Source organism: Schistocerca piceifrons, chromosome X (assembly GCF_021461385.2).
Source record: "Schistocerca piceifrons isolate TAMUIC-IGC-003096 chromosome X, iqSchPice1.1, whole genome shotgun sequence".
Classification (NCBI taxonomy): Eukaryota; Metazoa; Arthropoda; class Insecta; order Orthoptera; family Acrididae; genus Schistocerca; species Schistocerca piceifrons.
Window position 1 is genome coordinate 445,832,147 of NC_060149.1, and position 20,636 is coordinate 445,852,782.

At 42.9% G+C, this 20,636-nt stretch overlaps 2 protein-coding genes across 2 annotated transcripts in view; both read right to left on the reverse strand.

Moving 5' to 3' along the window:
• The window catches only part of LOC124722411 (collagen alpha-1(I) chain-like), a 193,558-nt gene extending 184,946 nt beyond the window's left edge, over positions 1-8,612 (reverse strand). Inside the window, exons 1-3 of the mRNA XM_047247579.1 lie at positions 8,591-8,612; positions 8,209-8,286; positions 7,754-7,816 (exon numbers count right to left, since the gene is read on the reverse strand). Of these exons, the coding sequence (XP_047103535.1) occupies positions 7,754-7,816; positions 8,209-8,286; positions 8,591-8,612 (163 nt within the window). The remainder of the gene's footprint in view (positions 1-7,753; positions 7,817-8,208; positions 8,287-8,590) is intronic.
• A 112-nt stretch (positions 8,613-8,724) lies between these two features.
• LOC124722412 overlaps positions 8,725-20,636 on the reverse strand; it is an 86,156-nt gene continuing 74,244 nt past the window's right edge. The window contains exons 6-7 of the mRNA XM_047247580.1: positions 19,464-19,550; positions 8,725-8,765 (exon numbers count right to left, since the gene is read on the reverse strand). Coding sequence (XP_047103536.1) covers positions 8,725-8,765; positions 19,464-19,550 — 128 coding nt within the window. The remainder of the gene's footprint in view (positions 8,766-19,463; positions 19,551-20,636) is intronic.

The following is a 20,636-nucleotide window of genomic DNA, read 5'->3' on the forward strand; positions in this document are numbered from 1 at the left end:
CAATTATCGCGCAACCTATCTTAAAGGTATGGTCCGTGCTCCCTAAGACGCCGATCAATTGCTTCGAACGTCTTCCTGTCGGGACACCTTCGTTCTGGAAATCTGTCTCGATACAAACGTACTGCTCCACGGCTATTGCCCCGTGTTAATCCATACATCAAATGGGCATCTGCCAACTCCGCATTTGTAAACATTGCACTGACTGCAAAACCACGTTCGTGGTGAAGACTAACGTGTTGATATTACGTACTGATGTGCTTGATGCTAGTACTGTAGAGCAATGAGTCGCATGTCAACACAAGCACCGAAGTCAACATTACCTTCCTTCAATTGGGCCAACTGGCAGTGAATCGAGGAAGTACAGTACATACTGACGAAACTAAAATGAGCTCTAACATGGAAATTAAGCGTTTCCGGACACATGTCCACATAACATCTTTTCTTCATTTGTGTGTGAGGAATGTTTCCTGAAAGTTTGGCCGTACCTTTTTATAACACCCTGTATAAAGTGATGGTGGAAAAGGGGGGAGGGGGGAAGAAAGCAAAGGAAAGGGAAGGTAAGAAATTATTGATGTCAGCTGCATAGGGAGTTTATGCGATGAGAGAAAATGTGTGCAAGACCGGGACTCGAGCCCTGCATCTCCTGCTTACTTGCCATTTGCGTTAACCACTGTTCCAGCCAGACACAGTATTTATCGCAACAGCGCGAACCATCTCAGCACACGGCCCGGCCGAGCCACACTCTCACCATGCGCCACTTTTCCGCAGTCCCCGTCCGTGTCCTCCGTGCTGGTTACTTTGAGATTCTCACAGCAGGTCGAACGTGACTGCGCATCGGCACTGGAGGTGGTGGATCCGTGGCCCATAGAGGCAAATCAATTAAATGAAAGCGTGGCGCCTGTTGTTTCATGACCGGATCATGGAGTTGGCACCCTCCTCTCGAGTAGCGCCGGCTCCGGTGGCTCGCATCTCATAGCCGCTACCACACATGCGAACTTTTTTGGCGAATAGAGATATGTATAGACACTGACTACCACGCTTGCAATGGTACGTGATATATATCGATATTTATAGCTTATTGTCACGAGAACGGCCATGTAATATCGTAGAGAGATGGCAACCAACAGTAAATTGGTCAGTTGCATGGCGTTCAGTGAGCTATGTCTTTCTTGATACAGTGACGGATGCGCTATGGTATCTGGTAGTAAATGCGAAGTATGTGACGCGATTCAGTTATGTGCTATTCATATGATGGATACTCCACTGTGCCTTCAGTGCAATGGTTTGGACACTGTTGCACACTGCGTGATATGTAGAACTTCTGCAGAAGTGTAGTGTTTGGCACAAAAATTACCGCTTTCTTGTTCCGAATTGTGCCGCAAGCTATCGAAACACAGATATTTCTTTAATACGATAAGACATACTACCACCAAGCGAAGACTAATGCAGTGGCTTGGTTTCGGAAGGTGACAGTGTTTTATCTTTACCAAGATGGCAATAAGAATGTATTTCTGGGCCTTTCTGCAAGAACGTCATTCTTTGCTTTTGAAACATCTGATGTGTAAACTATATTGCGCTAACCTTTTAGGAAATGCCTAGCTAGATCCCCCGCGCAGTTTGAGTGTACCGGGTAGGAGAATCTAATTAATATATTTGTTGATTTAGAACAAGAATAGACCAGTACAGCGGAGCGGTCTTTATAATGTCACGAGTAGACGTGCCCGACTCTAGTATGAGGAGCATCGGGGATCAGCAAGACAACACTTCTAATATGTGATCATCAGACAGTTACTGTTTCGTAATGAAAGAAAAGCGTTTATGTGTTTAATTTGTTAATTTAATTATGTACTTACAACATGTTTTCGCCTCCTATTTCTAATATGTAAACAAAGAATGAACAGAGTCACTGCTGTTACAAGGACTATTCAATAAAATAGCACGCTGAATGCAGTTCATCTCGGAGTAGCAATTGCAATCTGGGTCCTGAATTATCTGTTGGATGTACTCCAATCTCGGTTTTCCTTTACAGTTTTTACACTCTACAGCTCACTCTGCTACCATGCAAGTTATTCCATCACGTCTTAGCAGATATCCTAACATCCTGTCCCTTCTTCTTGTCAGTGTTTTTCTATAAATTCCTCTCCTCACCGATTCTGTGGAGAACTTCCTGATTCCTTACCTTATCAGTCCACCTAATTTTCAATATTCTTCTCTAACACCACATCTCTACGTCTACATCTAGGTTATTACTCTGCTATTCACAATAAGGTGCCTGGCAGAGGGCTCAATGAACCACCTTCAAGCTGTCTCTCTACCGGTCCACTCTCGAAAGACGCGAGGGAAAACGGAGCACTTAAACGTTTCTGTGCGAGCCCTGATTTCTCTTATTTTATTGTGATGATCTTTTCTCCCTATGTAAGTGCGTGCTAACAGAATGTTTTCGTAGTCGAGGGAGAGAACTGGTGATTGAAATTTCATGAGAAGACCCCGTCGCAACCAAAAATGTCTTTCTTTTAATGATTGCCACTCCAATTCACGTATCATGTCTGTGGCACTATCTCCCCTATTTTGCGATAATACAAAACAAGCTGCCCATCTTTGAACTTTTTCGATGTCGTCCGTCAGTACCACCCGATGCGGATCCCACACTGCACAGCAATACTCCAGAATAGGGCGGACAAGCGTGGTGTAAGCAGCCCCTTTAGTAGACCTGTTGCACCTTCTAAGTGTTCTGCCAATGAACAATTGGTTACCTCTACCCACAACATTATCTACGTGATGGTTCCAATTTAGGTTATTTGTAGTTGTAATCCTTAAGTATTTAGTTGAATTTACAACCTTCAGATTAGTGTGACTTATCACATAATCAAAATTTAGTGGATTTCTTTTAGCACTCATGTGAATAATTTCACACTTTTCTTTATTCAGGGCCAATTGCAACTTTTTGCACCTTACCTAAATCATTTTGCAATTCTTTTTGGTCATCTGATGACTTTAAAAGACGGTAAATGACAGCATCATCTGCAAACAATCTAAGAGGGCTACTCAGATTGTCTCCTATGTCGTTAATATAGATCAGGAACAATAGAGGGCCTATAACACTTTCTTGGGGAACGCCGAATATTACTTCTATTTCACTCAATGACTTTCTGTCTATTACTACGAACTGTGACCTTCCTGACAGGAAACCACAAATCTAGTCGCACAACTGAGGCGACATTCCATAGGCAGACAGTTTGGTTAGAAGACGCTTGTGAGGAACGGACATTCTCAGAAATTTCCTCTTCAAATTAAGGTCTATGTTTAGTACTAGTAGACTTCTCTTGGCTAGAAATGACTTTTTGGCAATGCTAGTCTGCTTTTAATGTCCTCCTTGCCTCGACTGTCATGGATTATTTTGCTGCCTAAGTATCAGAATTCCTTAGCTTTATCAGCTTCGTGATCCATATTCCTGATGTTAAGTTTCTCGTTGTTCTCGTTTCTGCTACTTCTCATTACTTTCGTTTTGCTACGATATACTCTCAATCCATACTCTATACTCATTACACTGTTCATTCCATTCAGCAGATCCTATGATTCTTCTTCACTTTCATTCAGGATGGCAGTGCCGTCAGCGAATCTTATCATTGACATCCTTTCACCTTCAATACTAACTCCACTCTTGAACCTTACTTTTATTTCCGTAATTTCTTCTTCGATGTATAGACTGAACAGTAAGGGCTAAAGACTACAACCCTGTGTTACACCCTTTTTAATCCGAGGGCTCGTTCCTCGTCTCCCACTCTTACTGTTCCCTCTTGCTTCTTTTACATATTGTATATTATCCATTTTTCTCTATAGATTTTCCCTATTTTTCTCAGAATTTCGAACATCTTGCACAATTTTATATTGTCGAACGCTTTTCCTCGTCGACAAATCCAGTAAACGTGTCTTGCATTTTCTTCAGTCTAGACATTATCAAACGCTATGTCAGAATTGCCTCTCTGGTGCATTTACCTTTCCTAAACACAAACTGATCCTCGTCAAACGCATCTTCAATTTTCTCTTCAGTTCTTCTGTATATTATCCTTGTCGGTAACCTTGATGCATGAACTGTTAAGCAGATTGCGAGATAATTCTTATTCGATAGTAAGTCTTCCAAAGGTCTTTCAAATTCTGATTCTAATGCTGAGTACCATATTTCTTCTGTACCGACTCCTATTTCTTCCCCTATCACGTCATCACACAAGTCTTCCACCTCATAGAGGACTCCAGTGTACTCTTTCCTCCTATCCGCCCTTTCCTCTGTATTTAACAGTAGAATTTCCATTGCACTCTTAATGTACCACCCTTGCTATTAATTTCATAGAAGGCTGTTTTAACTTTTCTGTATCCTGAGTCAGTCCTTCCGACAATTATTTATTTTTCGATTTCATCACATTTCTCCTGCTGCCATTTCGCATTAGTTTCCCTGCAGTTCTACTTACTTCATTCCGAAGTGACTTTTATTTCTGCATTCCTGAATTTTCTAAACATTTTTGTGCTTCCTTCTTGCTTCTGCTACTCAGGGTTTCTTCGAAATTACCTTCTTTGGATCCATGTTTTTCTTTCCAACTTGTGTGATTGCCCTTTTTAGAGCTGTTCATTCCTCTTGAACTCTACTGACTACTGAGCTATTCCTCATTGCTGTTTCTACAGTCTTAGAGAACTTCAAGCGTGTCTCGTCACTTCTTAGTACTTCCGTATACCACTTCTTTGAGCATTGATTCTTCCTCATTAATCTCTTAAACGTCCGCCTACTCTTCATCATTAGTAAATTGTGATCTGTGCCTATATTGTTTGCTCCTGGAAACGCCTTACAATCCAGTATCTAATTTCAGACTTTCTACTTGACCATGATGTAATCTAGCTGAACTCTTCCTTTATCTCCTCCCCTTTTTCCAAGTATACTTCTTCCGCTTGTGATTATTGAACGAAGTATTCGCTATTACTGACTGAATTTATTGTAGAACTCAATTAGACTTCTTTCTCTCTCATTCCTAGTGCCAAGCCCATATTTTCTAGTAACCATTTCTTCTATTCTTTCCCCTACAACCGCATTCCATTCCCCCATGACTATTAGATTTTTATCTCCCTTTACGTACTTAATTACCTGTTCAGTATCCTCATATATTTCCTCTATCTGCTGATCGTCAGCTTGCGACGTGGGCATGTATATCTGATATATTGCTGTCGATTCTGATGAGAAGTACATTGCCACTGAACTGTTCACAGTAACTCCCTTTCTGCTCTACCTTCCTGTTCATAACGAATGCTACTCCCGTTATATCATTTTCTGCTGCTGCTGGTATCACTCTTTACTCGTCTGAAGAGAAGTATGTGTCGTCTTTCTATTTCAGTTCACTGATCCCCACTAGTTTTAATTAGATCGTAAGCAATTACCAACATATTCATGTGCAAGTTCAGACCTCAGCTTTCATTCCCTATTATCCATTGTTGTAACATTTATTCAAACCAAAAACGGTTTTCTCTTGTTCCCCTCTAACCGCAGCCCACATAGACACTCTTAAGTAGACGTATACTTAAACGCTGGATACTTTTCGCCGAATTTCAGTTCATACTTGCTTTATTACTGTGGCGATCACACGTAGAACAGTTGCTGAGCGGCAAGGTGCCTGCTGGCATACGCTTGGGGATCGTTGCCTTAACCACAGCGACATCTGCGCAGCTCTCACACATCTCTTGATATTCACATCTCTCAGAAATGTACTACAGCTTAAGCCGGCACTCAATCCTGCAATGTGTACCAGTCACGCCATAGTGAAATGAGTTATTTCGTCATTTACGCAAGGTAACGGCCTCAGCACGTTTCAAATTAGCATGGACAACATACAATAAAGCGCCAAAGAAACTGGTGTAGCCATGTGTATTCAACTACAGAGAGATGTAAACAGGTAGAATACGGGGCTGCTGTCGTCAACGCCTATATAAGACTACAAGTGCGTATTAATGGTTAATCCTAACCAGACGTACGCAAACATCGCAGTACCCACATCCTGCGACACCTCACTTTAGTGAATACTAACCCTTATGCAGAGATGGCAGTAGACCTTTTGTGTTGGCCATCATGCCGGTGTGGGCGTGGAGGGGCTCCACCTCTATATAATGTGTTGGCACAGTTGTTAGATTGGTTACTGCTGCTACAATGGCAGGTTCTCAAGATATAAGTGAATTTGACCGCAGTGTTATAGTCGGCGCACGAGCAATGGGACACAGCATCTCCGTGGTAGCGACGAAGCGGGGATTTTCCCGTACGACTATTTCCCGAGTGTACCATGAATATCAGGAATCCGGTAAAACACCAAATCTCTGACATCGCGGCGGCCGTAAAAAAGCCTCCAAGAACGGGACCAACGATGACTAAGGCGAATCGTTCAACGTGACAGAAGTGCAACGCTTCCGCAAACTGCTCCAGATTTCAATGCTGGGCCATCAAGTATCAGCGTGCGAAACATTCAACGAAGCATCATCGATATGTGATTTCGGAGTACCCTTGATGAATGCACGACACAAATCTTTACCCCTTGCCTGGGTCTGTCAACACCGCCATTGGACTGATGATGACTGGAAACATGTTGGCTGGTCTGGTTTCAAATTATATCGAGCGGATGGACGTGTACGGGTATGGAGGCAACCTCATGAATCCATACACCCTGCATCTCAGCAGGGGACTGTTCAAGCTGGTGGAGGCTCTGTAATGGTGTGGGGCGTATGCAGCTCAAGTGATATGGAACCTCTGATACGTCTAGATACGACTCTGACAGGTGACACGTATGTAAGCATCCTGCCTGACCACCTGCATCCATTCATGTCCATTGTGCAGTCCGACCAACTTGGGGAATTCCAGCAGGACAATGTGACACCCCACACGTCCAGACTGCTACAGAGTGGCTCCAGGAACACACTTCTGAGGTTAAACACTTCCACTGGCCACCAAACTCCCCAGACATGAACATTATTGGGCATATGTGGGATGCTTTGCAACGTGCTGTTGAGAAGAGATCTGCACCCCCTCGTACTCGTACGAATTTATGAACAGCCCTGCAGGATTCATGATGTCAGTTCCCTCCAGCACTACTTCAGAACTTAGTCGAGTCCATGCATCGTCGTTTTGCGACACTTCAGCGTGCTCGCGGGAGCCCCACACGATATTATACAGGTGTACCAGATTTTTTGTCTCTTCAGTGTAATATCCAATAGTGTAATTGTTTCATAAGTTCTGTAATTATTCATTGAACGCTGTCAAGTAATGCCTGTAGATTTTAGTGCGGACAGAACTGAAAGGAGTAGTTTGTTAGCCGGCCGTTGTGGCCGAGCGGTTCTAGGAGCTTCAGTCTAGAACCGCACGACCGCTACGGTCGCAGGTTCGAATCCTGCCTCGGGCATGGATGTGTGTGATATCTTTAGGTTAGTTAGGTTTAAGTAGTTCTAAGTTCTAGGCGACTGATGACCTCAGATGTTAAGTCCCATAGTGCTCAGAGCTATTTGGAGGAGTTTGTTATGATGAATCATACAATAATAAGTTTCTCAGGTGTATAGTGCTTTCTAGTGTCCGTTACGTCGTCTTCTATAACAAAGATTGGTGTAACCCATTTTATATGAGTGCACCTAAAATACTGAGATATTTAAATGCAAATTAAACTATGTTTTTCGGAAATGATTGACATCAAGATTAATATTTTAAGCTACTAGTCACAAGACTCTTGAGACTGACCTTCATCCTTGATGGCAGGACCCTGAGAAGCAGGCTCCTTTCCGAGATAATCTTCTCCGAGATCTGAAATACAAAGGGAAATTCATTTTTTTTATCTTAATAACCAGATAAAAACGAGAAAAGCCAAGCGTTTCTCAAGTAATGCACAAAATCGTAATTACTTAAGAAATGCCTCATAAAACAAAATTGGGAAATTACTCCTTAGGCACCTTCCTAAAATATATAAAATTATATATAACTCTGCCAAATTATGAAATAATGACTATTCTTTGAATTCAGTAGAGCTTGGTACTTATGATAATATTATTGTAGTCCATATAAAATTTGGAATTTGTTACTGTTACCACCTTTGTAGTTTTAACTGCTAATCTAGATAGCCAGTGAAACTTTCTCTCAGTCCGCTGGATATGTCTTAAAATGTGAATGATACGGTGAAATCCTCAATTCATGCTTACCTATCTCCTCTTTAATAACGACATTGCTATAATCCTCTGAATTGTTTGCAACGTCATGATTGGTCTCTGGGATTAATCCTGAAAATCAAAACCAAATAAAACGATGAAATATAACTGAAGTTGCACGGCACATAAGAGCGCAGAAAATAAGTGTATACTGAGTATTTGTCTATAAGGTATGCGTGAGAATTTTATTGAATGATTATCGTATTGAAATATTTTAAATTCGTTTCGTGAAAAAATTCTACAGTATCGAATATACAAAGTAAGCAAGGAGATTTCCGCACCAAATACCAGTTAAGCATTGCTTTGCAGCCATTAGGAGTCCAAGTTCTTAGTCTACGGAGTACCTCTCACGATACAGACACTTTCACCCACTTACCATACTGATACAAGTTCTTCATGGTTTCCCTACAGCTGTTTAGACAAACTGTGGAATGACTTAACTTGTCTCTCGGTCTGAGATAAACAGCGACTCTAAAACGAATATTAAAACCGCGCAACTGTTCGTCGCGGTCAGCACCAGGCGGGCCACGCCACGAGCTCTGAACAAAGTTCTGTACAGGCAAAGTATGGACAGCTTTTGGGTCCATTGCACTGCGGCTTATTCACTGACTGCTACAGTGTACTGAGCCGTTTTTATCAAAGAAGCTAGTTTCTCTACCCAAGTATTAGTAAGGTAGTGCACTAGCTTCAAACTGAACGTCTTCAATTCCTAGCAACAAATAATTGTAGAAAAACATGACTGAAAATAGTTTTTGAGAGGAGGATAAGTTCTGATTTTTGTGGAGCTGTCATTTATCACAAATATAGCGACAAATTTCACAGTTCTCGTTACAGAAGCGAGTTCAAGTGATCGGCGTTGTCTTAAGCAGCTCTAACTGACCATCCTGAATGTTCAGAAGCAGAAAAAGGTAACCAATATTATGTCCAAATACATTGTACTGACATGGAAAAAAAATCATCACAATTCTGAATATCTTTGCCATTATTGAAAGAAGACAATGACGATTATGACATATTTAAAAGGACGGGACGTGAATCATAAAATAAGTAAGAACAAACAAAATTTTTAAAGTGACAATGTATAACGTGATTTTTCACGTAGGAGAAGCAGGACTTAAACGTTAAAAAATAGAACCGGTGCAATATGCGTTTGTAAGAGGGCAAACCGTTGAGCTTTATATGGACCATCGATTGTACTCTTCTCCCGATAGCAGGATGTTTATGTTGCTAGTCATTTGCATGGCGGTGTCGAAACGGCTCAGAAATAGTGACCCACCACCTCACTGGCGACTTACGGAGCGTATCCGTTGAACGAAGACTCTCAGGGTGCAGGCAGGGCGTGACTTAATGAGTGAGTAGTTTGCAGGAATACTCGGTGCAAATTTCCCTGGGCGCATTATCCACATCTCCGTGTTGTCAAATGGAAGCAACAGACCATGATCGGTGGGACTCGTGTTAAACCCTCATCAACGTGTGTCCGTGTCAAGCTGAGGGTAACAAATGAGACTGTAATTGCCCTCATTCCTCTAATACACGAATTAATCCCATTTTATGGACAGTCTTTCCTTCATATCTGACCTCAGTTCTAGTCCGAGTGATTTCCGTGAGTTTAGGAGGCGGCTGGGCTCTTAAGAACTAGGAAGCTTGGACTGAGGCTTAAGCGTCTCGTGGCGACCATGACTCGACTCACAGCCTTCGTTATCAAGGCAAAGCTAGGTGCTACAGGCTACTACGGAGGTGTCCCGAATTCAACTGCTCAAGAAAGACTGTCCCAGAGCATAATATGTTGTCGCAATAACGACAACAGCAGCATAAAATCTGCCCCATGGAATCGGATAAAGTGAGCTCTATTGTGAAAACCAACGAAATATAACTAAAAACTGTTCAACAGTCGAGATTTCAACAGACTGTGCTCTCATTTTCAGGTCTTAAATTCTTTTGTTGTAAAGCATGTTCATTTTACGCTGATCTCATGTGCAAGATGTTAAGTTGATATAAATAGTACATTCTAAAATATCTGTCATCGCTAAAATATTTAAAAACATAAAGCACCCTGTGCAACAGGCTATGCCCAAATACAGGGTGGTCCAAAAGTCCGGACACACCAGGATAAAATCCAAATGAAGTAGAAAACAAGGAAACAGAGCCCCTACACACGAGGAAGGGGAATGGGGAAACTTTATAGGCTATGCCACCAACATGGCGGCCATCTTTAAAGCCGCCATCTTGGATTCAACTCCAAAATTTCAAATGGGAATGTGGTCATGTGACATATCAAACAGATAGAGAATTTCACCAGAAAAACAATGCCGTTGTTATTTTAAACATAGCTTTATTCGTTCTCGGGTTATAGCCAGCTACATGTGGCAGCAGTGGGATGCTCGGCAGCGTTAGTGTTACGTACTGAGAAGTCATAAAATGGAGTCTGTAACGGTGCAAAGTGACTATCCCATGCCTGATATGTTACATGTGTTTAACTGTTAGGTATCATTTACTCATGCTAACGTTTTAATCATTGTTTCCTTATTTACAGGTTACAAAACGTCCTTAACACATGAAGAGCGCATTGAAATCTTCTTGATATCAGGAGAAAGAATTGCTGAGGACTTCAACAGTCGTCACCCAACCAGACAGCCCATCACTCACAGCGCAGTTGCCAAGCTTTTGGCCAAAATCCGAGCAACAGGTTCTGTCGCAGATCAACCTAAGGCTGGAAGACCAAAATCCGCCACCGATGAAGCGACAACAGTGAGCGTGTTGGCATCATTTAGCAAGATTCCACAACGGAGTACTCGTCGCCTGTCGCAAGAATGTGGGGTTAACCGTACCTCCATACTGCGAATTTTATCGCAGCACAAATGGCACCCATACAAAATTCACCTGCTCCAACACCTGAACGAGGATGACCCAGACCGTTGGGTACAGTTCGCAGAATGGGTGACACACCAGCTGCAGATAAACCCACGTTTCCCCTATCAGGTGCTGTTCAGTGATGAAGCCAATTTCTTTATCAATGGTGAAGTGAACAAGCAGAATCACAGATACTGGTCCGACACAAATCCGCACTGGATTGATGCTTCCAAAACGGTCGACTCACAAAAAGTGATGGTCTGGTGAGGTGTGTGGGGTACCAATGTCGTTGGATCATTTTTTTATTGATGGTACGTTAACAGCCAATGGTTATCTGAAGTTATTGGATGATGAAGTGTTTCCCTCGTCGTTAACGGAGGACGGGACATTTATGGAATTCTTCCACCATGATGGAGACCCAGCACATTATGGGCACAATGTGCGAGCATACCTGGATGTGCAGTTCCCTCAAAAGTGGATTGGTCGTAGGGGTGCTGTGGAGTGGCCACCACGTTCATCAGATTTGACTCCTTTGGATTTTTATCTTTGGGGTCATGTCAAAGCTCTGGTTTATTCTGTGAAAATACGGGATTTGCATCATCTAAAGCAGCGCATTGCTGATGCGTGTGGTCAAATTCAGCCAGATGTGTTGGCCAAAGTTCATCAGGACTGGGTTCGGAGGATAGCATTAACAATCCAACATAATGGACAACATATCGAGCCATTCCTATGCCTGTTGGTGGTCTCTCGGGACTGTGTAACATCGGCGTAATGTCTCTTCGGCACATAACACACATGCCGCCCAGCGTCCCACCGGTGCCACATGTAGCTGGCTATAACCCGAGAATGAATAAAGCTATGTTTAAAATAACAACGGCATTGTTTTTCTGGTGAAATTCTCTATCTGTTTGATATGTCACATGACCACATTCCCATTTGAAATTTTGGAGTTGAATCCAAGATGGCGGCTTTAAAGATGGCCGCCATGTTGGTGGCATAGCCTATAAAGTTTCCCCCTTCCCGTTCCTCGTGCGTAGGGAATCTGTTTCCTTGTTTGCTACTCCATTTGAATTTTATGAGGGTGTTTCCGGACTTTTGGACCGCCCTGTACATATTGCTCACAGTTGCTTGTTGCATCATGCAAATATGGTACACAATGGCACAAATGTTTCCATATGTTCAGCATATGTAAACAGTTGTGCTATTATGAACCGTGTTTGTATGATGCAGCAAACAACTGTGAGCAATATGTACACTATGTAATCAAAAGTATCCGGACACCCCCAAAACATATCTTTTTCATATTAGGTGCATTGTACTGCTACCTACTGCCGGATAATCCATATCTGCGACCCCAGTAGTCATCAGACATAGTGAGACAGCAGAATGGGGCGCTCTGCGGAACTCACGGACTTCGAACGTGGTCAGGTGATTGGATGTCACTTGTGTCGTACGCCTGTACGCGAGATTTCCACGCTCCTAAACATCCCTAGGTCCACTGTTTCCTGTTACGGTGCTCGCTTATTTCCAAGTCCGTATCGATCTTAGTGCTGAGTTTTCACTCAGACGACGCTTTGGCGGTCGGCGGTTGTTTCCGTGTGTGATCGCTGGCCGGAGCTTAGCTAGAGGCGTGTGAGGAGGTAAGAGGGGGCTGCCTTAGCGTGAAGACAGTTCGGCTCGGCTGGGGTTGTTTGCGTCTGGACGCCGAGTGGGGCCCGATGGGAAGTCTGGACGCCGAGGGGGGCCCGATGGGAAGTCTGGACCGTGATTTTACGGTTAATAGTGTGGACAGCGGCGTGGTGTGCCGTTTAACTTGATTCGCAAGGGGAGCAAAATCTCGCCTGTTGTAGTCTGTCGAGCCTGAGTTTGAAATACCTTCTATGTGCGGCGGGATGTCATTTCGTCCTCCTGTCTCTCCGTCGCTGGGATTGCTATTCTCGTTTACCGTCCCATGGATGTACATCGATGGGGTACTCTACTAGACGCTGGTGGTGGAAGTGCGTCGTTCAGCGGCACGCTAGTCTGGGTGCTTTATGTTTGATCTTCAAGTGCATAGTCACCACACACAACACGATGATGGCAATCTACGCGGATGACACCGCCATCCTTGCGCAAGATTGGAAACCATCAAACATTACGTCACGCCTACAGACTGCACTCAGAGTGGCCGAGCCTTGGTTGGAGAAATGGCGTGTTAGAGTAAACGTCGACAAGTGCGAAGCCGTTCTGTTCACTAAAAGACCGAAGCAACTGCGCAAACACCGCTACTGCAGACCAATAACTCTACATACACGTCCAATACGTTTCCGCGAGAAAGTCAAATACCTCGGTGTCGCTGGACCGGAAATTACTCTGAGGGGACCACATACAACACATGACCAACCGAGCTAGCGCGAGGCTCAAACAGCTCTATCCTATGCTCAACAGGCGTAGCACACTGAACAGAAGGGTGTCGAGGTCCATGTACATGACACTTATCCGACCCCTGATGACGTACGCAGCTCCCGTCTGGGGATACGCTGCGCCTACACGCCTGCGCCGTCTGCAGCTCATACAAAACAAAGTACTCAAAATCATAAGCAATGCTCCGCGATACACACGCATCGCGGACCTTCACCGGGAATACCGACTTGAGACTCTCACGGAGGTAATCCACAAACTCACCACAAGACTATACAGAAACGCCAGACATTCGCAGAACCCGTTTATTCTGAATCTGGGGAACTACGACCACAACCATAGATGGAAACATAAAAGACCAAAAGACATACTTGCAAGGACATAACATCTATGGCCAAACATAACGGCACAGGCGAGCCCCTGTTAATCAGACGCACTTACTGGATATCCAGCTGAAATACACTGCCGAATAACTGGCACCACACAGGGAAGCCGTACCGTACACTGCATGCAAACAAGCTCCACACATCCCCCACACAGTGAGATGATCTATGGCCGATCTCCCACTACTGTATAACGATCTTCATTGTTCCAGGAATGTAGCAGCTGCAGCAACTGGGACACATCGCCATCGCTTGTCACGGTAATGATGCATGATACCTATACTAACAAATCCAGCCTTGCATGAGCTATCGCAGCTAGTAAGCTACTACTGCTCTTACTACCCATCCCACTGTCGCAGAGGTTTTTTTCCCACGGCACGAGCCATGGCACTTTTTTCCCTCTGCTCTTCAAATCGCTACCCCCACTCGCGTTTCGTCCACTATCTATCACCTGATGACCGTGTTAATGCGTAGCCTTACCCAGACGCACGGACAACATCACAGCCCAGCATCCTGTGATCCACTTACTAGATAACTAACATGTTTACGGAGGTGACAGTAGAACTTTTGGTTTGGTCACCACGTTGGTGCGGGCGTGGAGGGACCCCCTCTCTATAAAAAAAAAAGTGCATAGTCTTCCAGTGGCACTCCATATAGTTTGCCTTGCGCAGTTATATTAGTTTATTTTGTTTTGTGGTGCTTCCGCTTTCTGTTAACGAAGGTTAAGCTTGATTCGGCACACTGTACGACTCTTGGCACCTCAGCAGGCGGGTCGGAGCCACCTTCGAAACTAAACGGAAGCCTTTGTATTGAGAGCTCTTGTGTTTTGCATATTGTTCATAAATTGTTGTTTTGGTATTAAACTGGCTGAGGTTTCTTATGGATTTCCCGGCATTTGGTCTGTTATCCGGCCCGGGCTAGGTCTCGTTGTTTTAAAAATCGGTCCTTGTTTTGGCTTAGTACGATTTTGGTTTACTGCCTGGTGGTTCTGGTAGTACGCCGGGTCGCTGTGGTTGGGTTGCATTTTGTATGGGGCTGTGTGCTCGGAACCGTGGAGTATCATTTGTGTAAACTGCTTCACTGGGGAGTACTGATCGGGCCATTCTTGGTCCTCTGCTGTGTGAAATGATTTTATTATTATTTTAAAGTAACATTTTCACTTAAATGATTTAATTCTTCTTGCGTTAATTGCAACTTGGCTACTGAGAAATTTAGTAGTGTAATTACGGAAGATTTAATAGTGGCACATGCCCCTTTACCTGTTTCGTAATCTGTTATTTACCGAAAGACCTTAAGCTCATAGTCATATGATATGATTTTGGTTCAAATGGCTCTAAGCACTATGGGGCTTAACATCTGAGGTCATCAGTCCCCTAGACTTAGAACTACTTAAACATAACTAACCTAAGGACATCACACACATCCATGCCTGAGGCAGGATTCGAACCTGCGACCGTAGCGGTCGTGCGGTTCCACACTGTAGCACCTAGAACCGCTCGGCCACTCGGGCCGGCCGATGTGATTTTCTTAAATTATTGTATTTTTATGTCATGTTATTGTTTTTTTTTAAATTTGCTGATCACTGGTGTACTGTTCCAAGTATTAAAATGTTTCAGGTAGCTATTACTTGCGTGGAACGCGCGGAACCGTAACGGAGAGAGTAGTTGCGTGCCTTACGTGTCCGTTGTTGGCGCGGCCTGGTGCCCGTTGTTTGTTTTGGTGTACCTGGGTTCAGTATTGTGTTGCCTCCTCCCTTGCGGCCCCGTCGTGTTCTTCTCATAAACATTTCCTTCAAGGCATTGTAATTAATTTTATGCTAGTATTATTTTAATTTCTTACATTGGTAAAATTGTGCGGCCTTCATTATGCACACTGTTTGTCATAGCGGAGTTGATGTGCCATTGTAATTTCTTAAACTCCATTGTGTGTGCCCTTCGTGATACATATTGTTTGTCATAATAGATTTGAGTATGGCAATTATAATGTTTCATATATCGTGATGTGCCTGTGTAATGGTGCAACAAATGGATGATTGTTATTTCTGTTTTTGGCGCCCTTCATGCCTTCTTTCTTGTACCTATTGGTACGCTATCCTTCTACTTGTGTTGGTAAACCACATCATTTCCGATGTGATACAAAAGTGGAAACGGGAAGGGACACATACAGCACAAAAACGTACAGGCCGACCTCGTCTGTTGACTGACAGAGACCGCCAATAGGCAGACGTCTATCCAGACCATCACACAGGAATTCTAAACTGCATCAGGATCCACTACAAGTACTATGGGAGTTAGGCGGGAGGAGAGAAAACTTGGATTTCATGATCGAGAGGCTGCTCATAAGCCACACAACACGCCGGTAAGTGCCAAACGACGCCTCGCTTGGTGTAGGGAGCGTAAACATTGGACGATTGAACAGTGGAAAAACGTTGTGTGGAGTGACGAATCACGGCACACAATGTGACAATCCGATGGAAGGGTGTGGGTATGGCGAATGTCCGGTGAACATCATCTGCCAGCGTGTGTAGTGGCAACAGTAAAATTCGGAGGCGGTGGTGTTACTGTGTGGTCGTATTTTTCATGGAGGGGGCTTGCACTCTTTGTTGTTTTGCGTGGCACTATCACAGCACAAGCCTACAATGATGTTTTAAGCACCTTCTTACTTCCCACTGCTGAAGAGCAATTCGGGGATAGTGATTGCATCTTTCAACACGATCGAGCACCAGTTCATAATTCACGGCCTGTGGAGGAGTGGTTACACGACAATAACATCCCTGTAATGTACTAGCCTGCACAGAATTCTGATCTGAATCCTACAGAACACTTTTGGGATGTTTTGGAACGCCGATTTCGTGCCAGGCCTCACCGACCAACATCAATGCGTCTCCTCAGTACAGCACTCCGTAAAGAATGGGCTTCCATTCCCCCAAAAAACCTTCCAGCACCTGATTGAACGTATGCCTGCGTGAGTTGAAGCTGTCATCTAGGCTAAGGGTGGACCAACACCATACTGAATTCCAGCATTACCGATGCAGGGCGCCACGAGTTTTTAAGTCATTTTCAGTCAGGTATCCAGATACTTTTGATTACATAGCGTATATAGACATAGCCTGCTGCGTCGGCAGTTCCTGTTCTAGTGGCTAGCGTGGATCACGGGAACTAGGTTCGATTCCTGGCCGGGTTGGGGATTTTCTCTGCCCAGGGGCTGGGTGTTTGTGTTTCCCTCATCATTTCACCACCACCACCACCACCACCATTCGTGACAGTGGCTATATTGGACTGAGTAAAGAAATTGGACTGTGTGAAAAATTGGGACTTTGTATGGGCGCTGATGACCGCGCAGTTGAGCGCCCAACAAAACCAAACATCATCATCATCATCATAGCCTGTTGCACAAGGTGCTTTATGTTTTTAAATATTTTGCCACGATAAATATTTTGGAATATGATATTTATATCCACTTGACATCTTACGCGTGAGGGCACCGTAAAATGAACATGCTTTATAACAAAAGATTTTCAGACCTGAAAATGATAGCATAGTCTGTTGAAAACGCTTGTCTTAAATAAAAAAATATTTTATGCAATCCTGGCTGTTGATTTGTTTTTAAACGGATTGCACTTCAGTTCTCTCAAAATAGGAAAATTCAATCGAATATAGCGAAATTTAGCAACCATTCTTGCAAAGAGATAATGATCCAGTTAACAATCAGCATCGATAGATGTTTATTAATACATATTCTTAAGTAATGTCTAAACAATAAAACTACAAATACTAGCCCAAAGAAACATATACGACGACAATGTGAAACTTTCTCGTTCTGGAATGAGAGGTGTGTCTACCAGCCATCAAAGCGCCGGTATGCCTACGCTGTAATAGGCAGACTTCATGTATCGGAAAGGTAATGCTCAACTTTCTCGGAGATACCTTTATGAGATTATAAACGGAAAAATAATAACGACTACAAAAGTTTATGGCGTAAGTAAAACACCACCTGAGCTACTGTTATATAAAAAATGGTTCAAATAGCTCTGAGCACTATGGGACTTAACATCTGTGGTCATCAGTCCCCTAGAACTTAGAACTACTTAAACCTAACTAACCTAAGGACATCACATACATCCATGCCCGAGGCAGGATTCGAACCTGCGACCGTAGGGGTCACGCGGTTCCAGACTGAAGCGCCTAGAACCGCACGTACTGTTATATAATTTCCCCTCACGATTACGTTCGATGAACATCTTCAGGTGTCCTGCATTATATCATAAGGTAAGGACATTCAATAAACCGTTATATTACAGTACTCACTGATGTCCGTGACTTCGTCGGGTGGTTTGATACATATCAAAGTAGTTTCAGTTTCACGTGGTCTTGCGCCAAGCCCTATGATAGAATAATGAGGAAGAGGCACGCCGAAATGATTCAGCTATACACCGTACTTGCCCATAAGCAGGTTGAAAACAATTCGTATTGGTGTAAGTAATGGAAAAGGTTGCTCTAGTCTGAGCACCAGGGAAATAAACTGTATGTAAATGTGATTTGACGCCGGTCTTACTGTCGAAAACAAAATATCGATTTCCGAGTACTTTTAACCTAAGATTGTATATAGTACGAGAGAGCAACATTTGATCTTCCTAATAATGAATAAATTACGACTAAAAAAGTAGAGAGACAATATACAATATAATGAGTCTGTAAAGACAACAACGCCACTCTTAAGAAATACCGAGAAGCTTGATAATAAAACTGTTTTTAAATTATAAATAGCAAAGCACACAAACATATTAAGTATACTATATTGACAGAACCACCAATGATGAAGCTTTTTAAATAAAATCGAAATGATTTTGGTGCAAAATTAAGTTAAACTGTCATTGTTAACTAGGACAAACTGTGTGTCGGCAACGATTCTCTTGCAAAACAGTGAAACAGAAGCACGAATCGTTGGAACATGCACCCTGTTCAACAGATTTGACATCGGCTGATTCAGACTTATTGACCAACATGTGTGCTTGGGCAGTAATAATCGATCCAATTCGTAAACAGTTTTGTACTAGTGAAGGAGGAGAAACAACATAAAAAGCAAAGTTTCATAGTGGATTTTTCGTTAGAAATAACTTGACAGCAGGCCACCGAATTATTTAAGAAAACCTAAAATCAACGTTAATATAATACCTTTTAAATAACGGAAATGTAGTGTGTTCTAGTGAAGACAGTTTCGCAAACTTAACTGACATGGGAATAAAGAAAATCTGTAAGACTGATAACATTTACAGTGTGCACCACGAAACGTTTCGGAATGAGTAAATTTGACTTGAGGCTATTCATCGAAATTACGAAACGAAAAATGCGACAAAAGCCAGTTTCGAATATGCAAATGACTATCGAATTTAAAGAAACCTGATGATCCTGCAACGTCCTGCCATTGTGCGGCACTCATTTCCTATACACAGTGAAGGCTTAGACTATTTTCAATTGTAATTTCTTCGAAATGTTCAATTTTCACGAACCGATGAATGGCGATGCCCTGATACGAAAACGGCTTGGTACTTCACTGATTTCGCTGTCACGATCTATCCTAGTTACCAAATTCCAATTAATTAGCCCAATTACTTACCTTGTTCCAGTTTTATGTTTGGTTTTCTTTCCATGGTGTAGCCTGCCTGGCCCACACCATCCCCATCGGCCTCAGCTTTAACTGGGACTGTAAAGAAAGACAATTATGACCATTACAGTACACCCAAAGTTCTCGCTTGCCACTGTTCAGTACTAAATAGAAAAGTTCATTAGTTACAATCGAGAATCAGTGACAACGAATGCAATAAGATGAGAGCATCGTGCACTTTAGCGGTCTTAGCACCCACACACAAATTTTTGCCATTACAAACAAAATCACACAATGTTGTGCAGGTTTTCTAAGTTACTCCTGTGAACACAAAAAGGAAAATGTGTGCCTTCTTTAATATACAGATATTCAGAAACTTGACTGCTGGCCATTAAAATTGCAACATGGAGAACACAGTAACGAAATTTTACTTATTTCTCATCTACAGCAGTGTAAGATGAATACACAATTAAATTTTTAGGTGACATTTGGGTATATAGCGTGCGCATTTAGTATAGAGCTGCCAACACTGACAGCGACAACGGCTCTAACTCTTCTGTGCATGAAGTCGAAATGAACTGGATGACTGGTACGAGTATGTCATTCCACGCTGCTTAAACACTGTGCCAGAAATCATCAATAGCGTTGATTGGCGAATGGCGGCATACCGGTCTCTAGGCCCACGACCAGATGTTTCCAATCTCTTATACACTTGAAGGATGTTCTGGCCATGGCAACAACACGACAACACAGGAAGTATGCATTGTTTCGTAATATTCTTGAAAGATAACATCAAAGAGACCTCGAAGATAGAGCACAGAGACCAGCATAGCACGTCAGAAAAGTAATGCCGACTGTCCGAAATACACGCTATGCGAAACACAGGTGATCTTAACCAATGTTGAAATGTAGGTTCAACCACCTTCCACCATGCAAAAGCACTGAAATCGACGTGTTTCGCAGAAGGAAGCCTTCATCGTCAGAAATGTTACATAAAAGTGCATAAAAATGATAAATATACAGATAAAAACATTAATATTTCGTTGTCACTTCCCTTGTAACCTTGTCTTCCTAATATGTGCTTCTATATCATTCGTTTAGTCGATGAAACAAAGTAAAAAGAATCGGCGTATGCTGTCCTGAATATCGACAGCCTTACAGCAACAAGTACTCGCGTGTACAGTC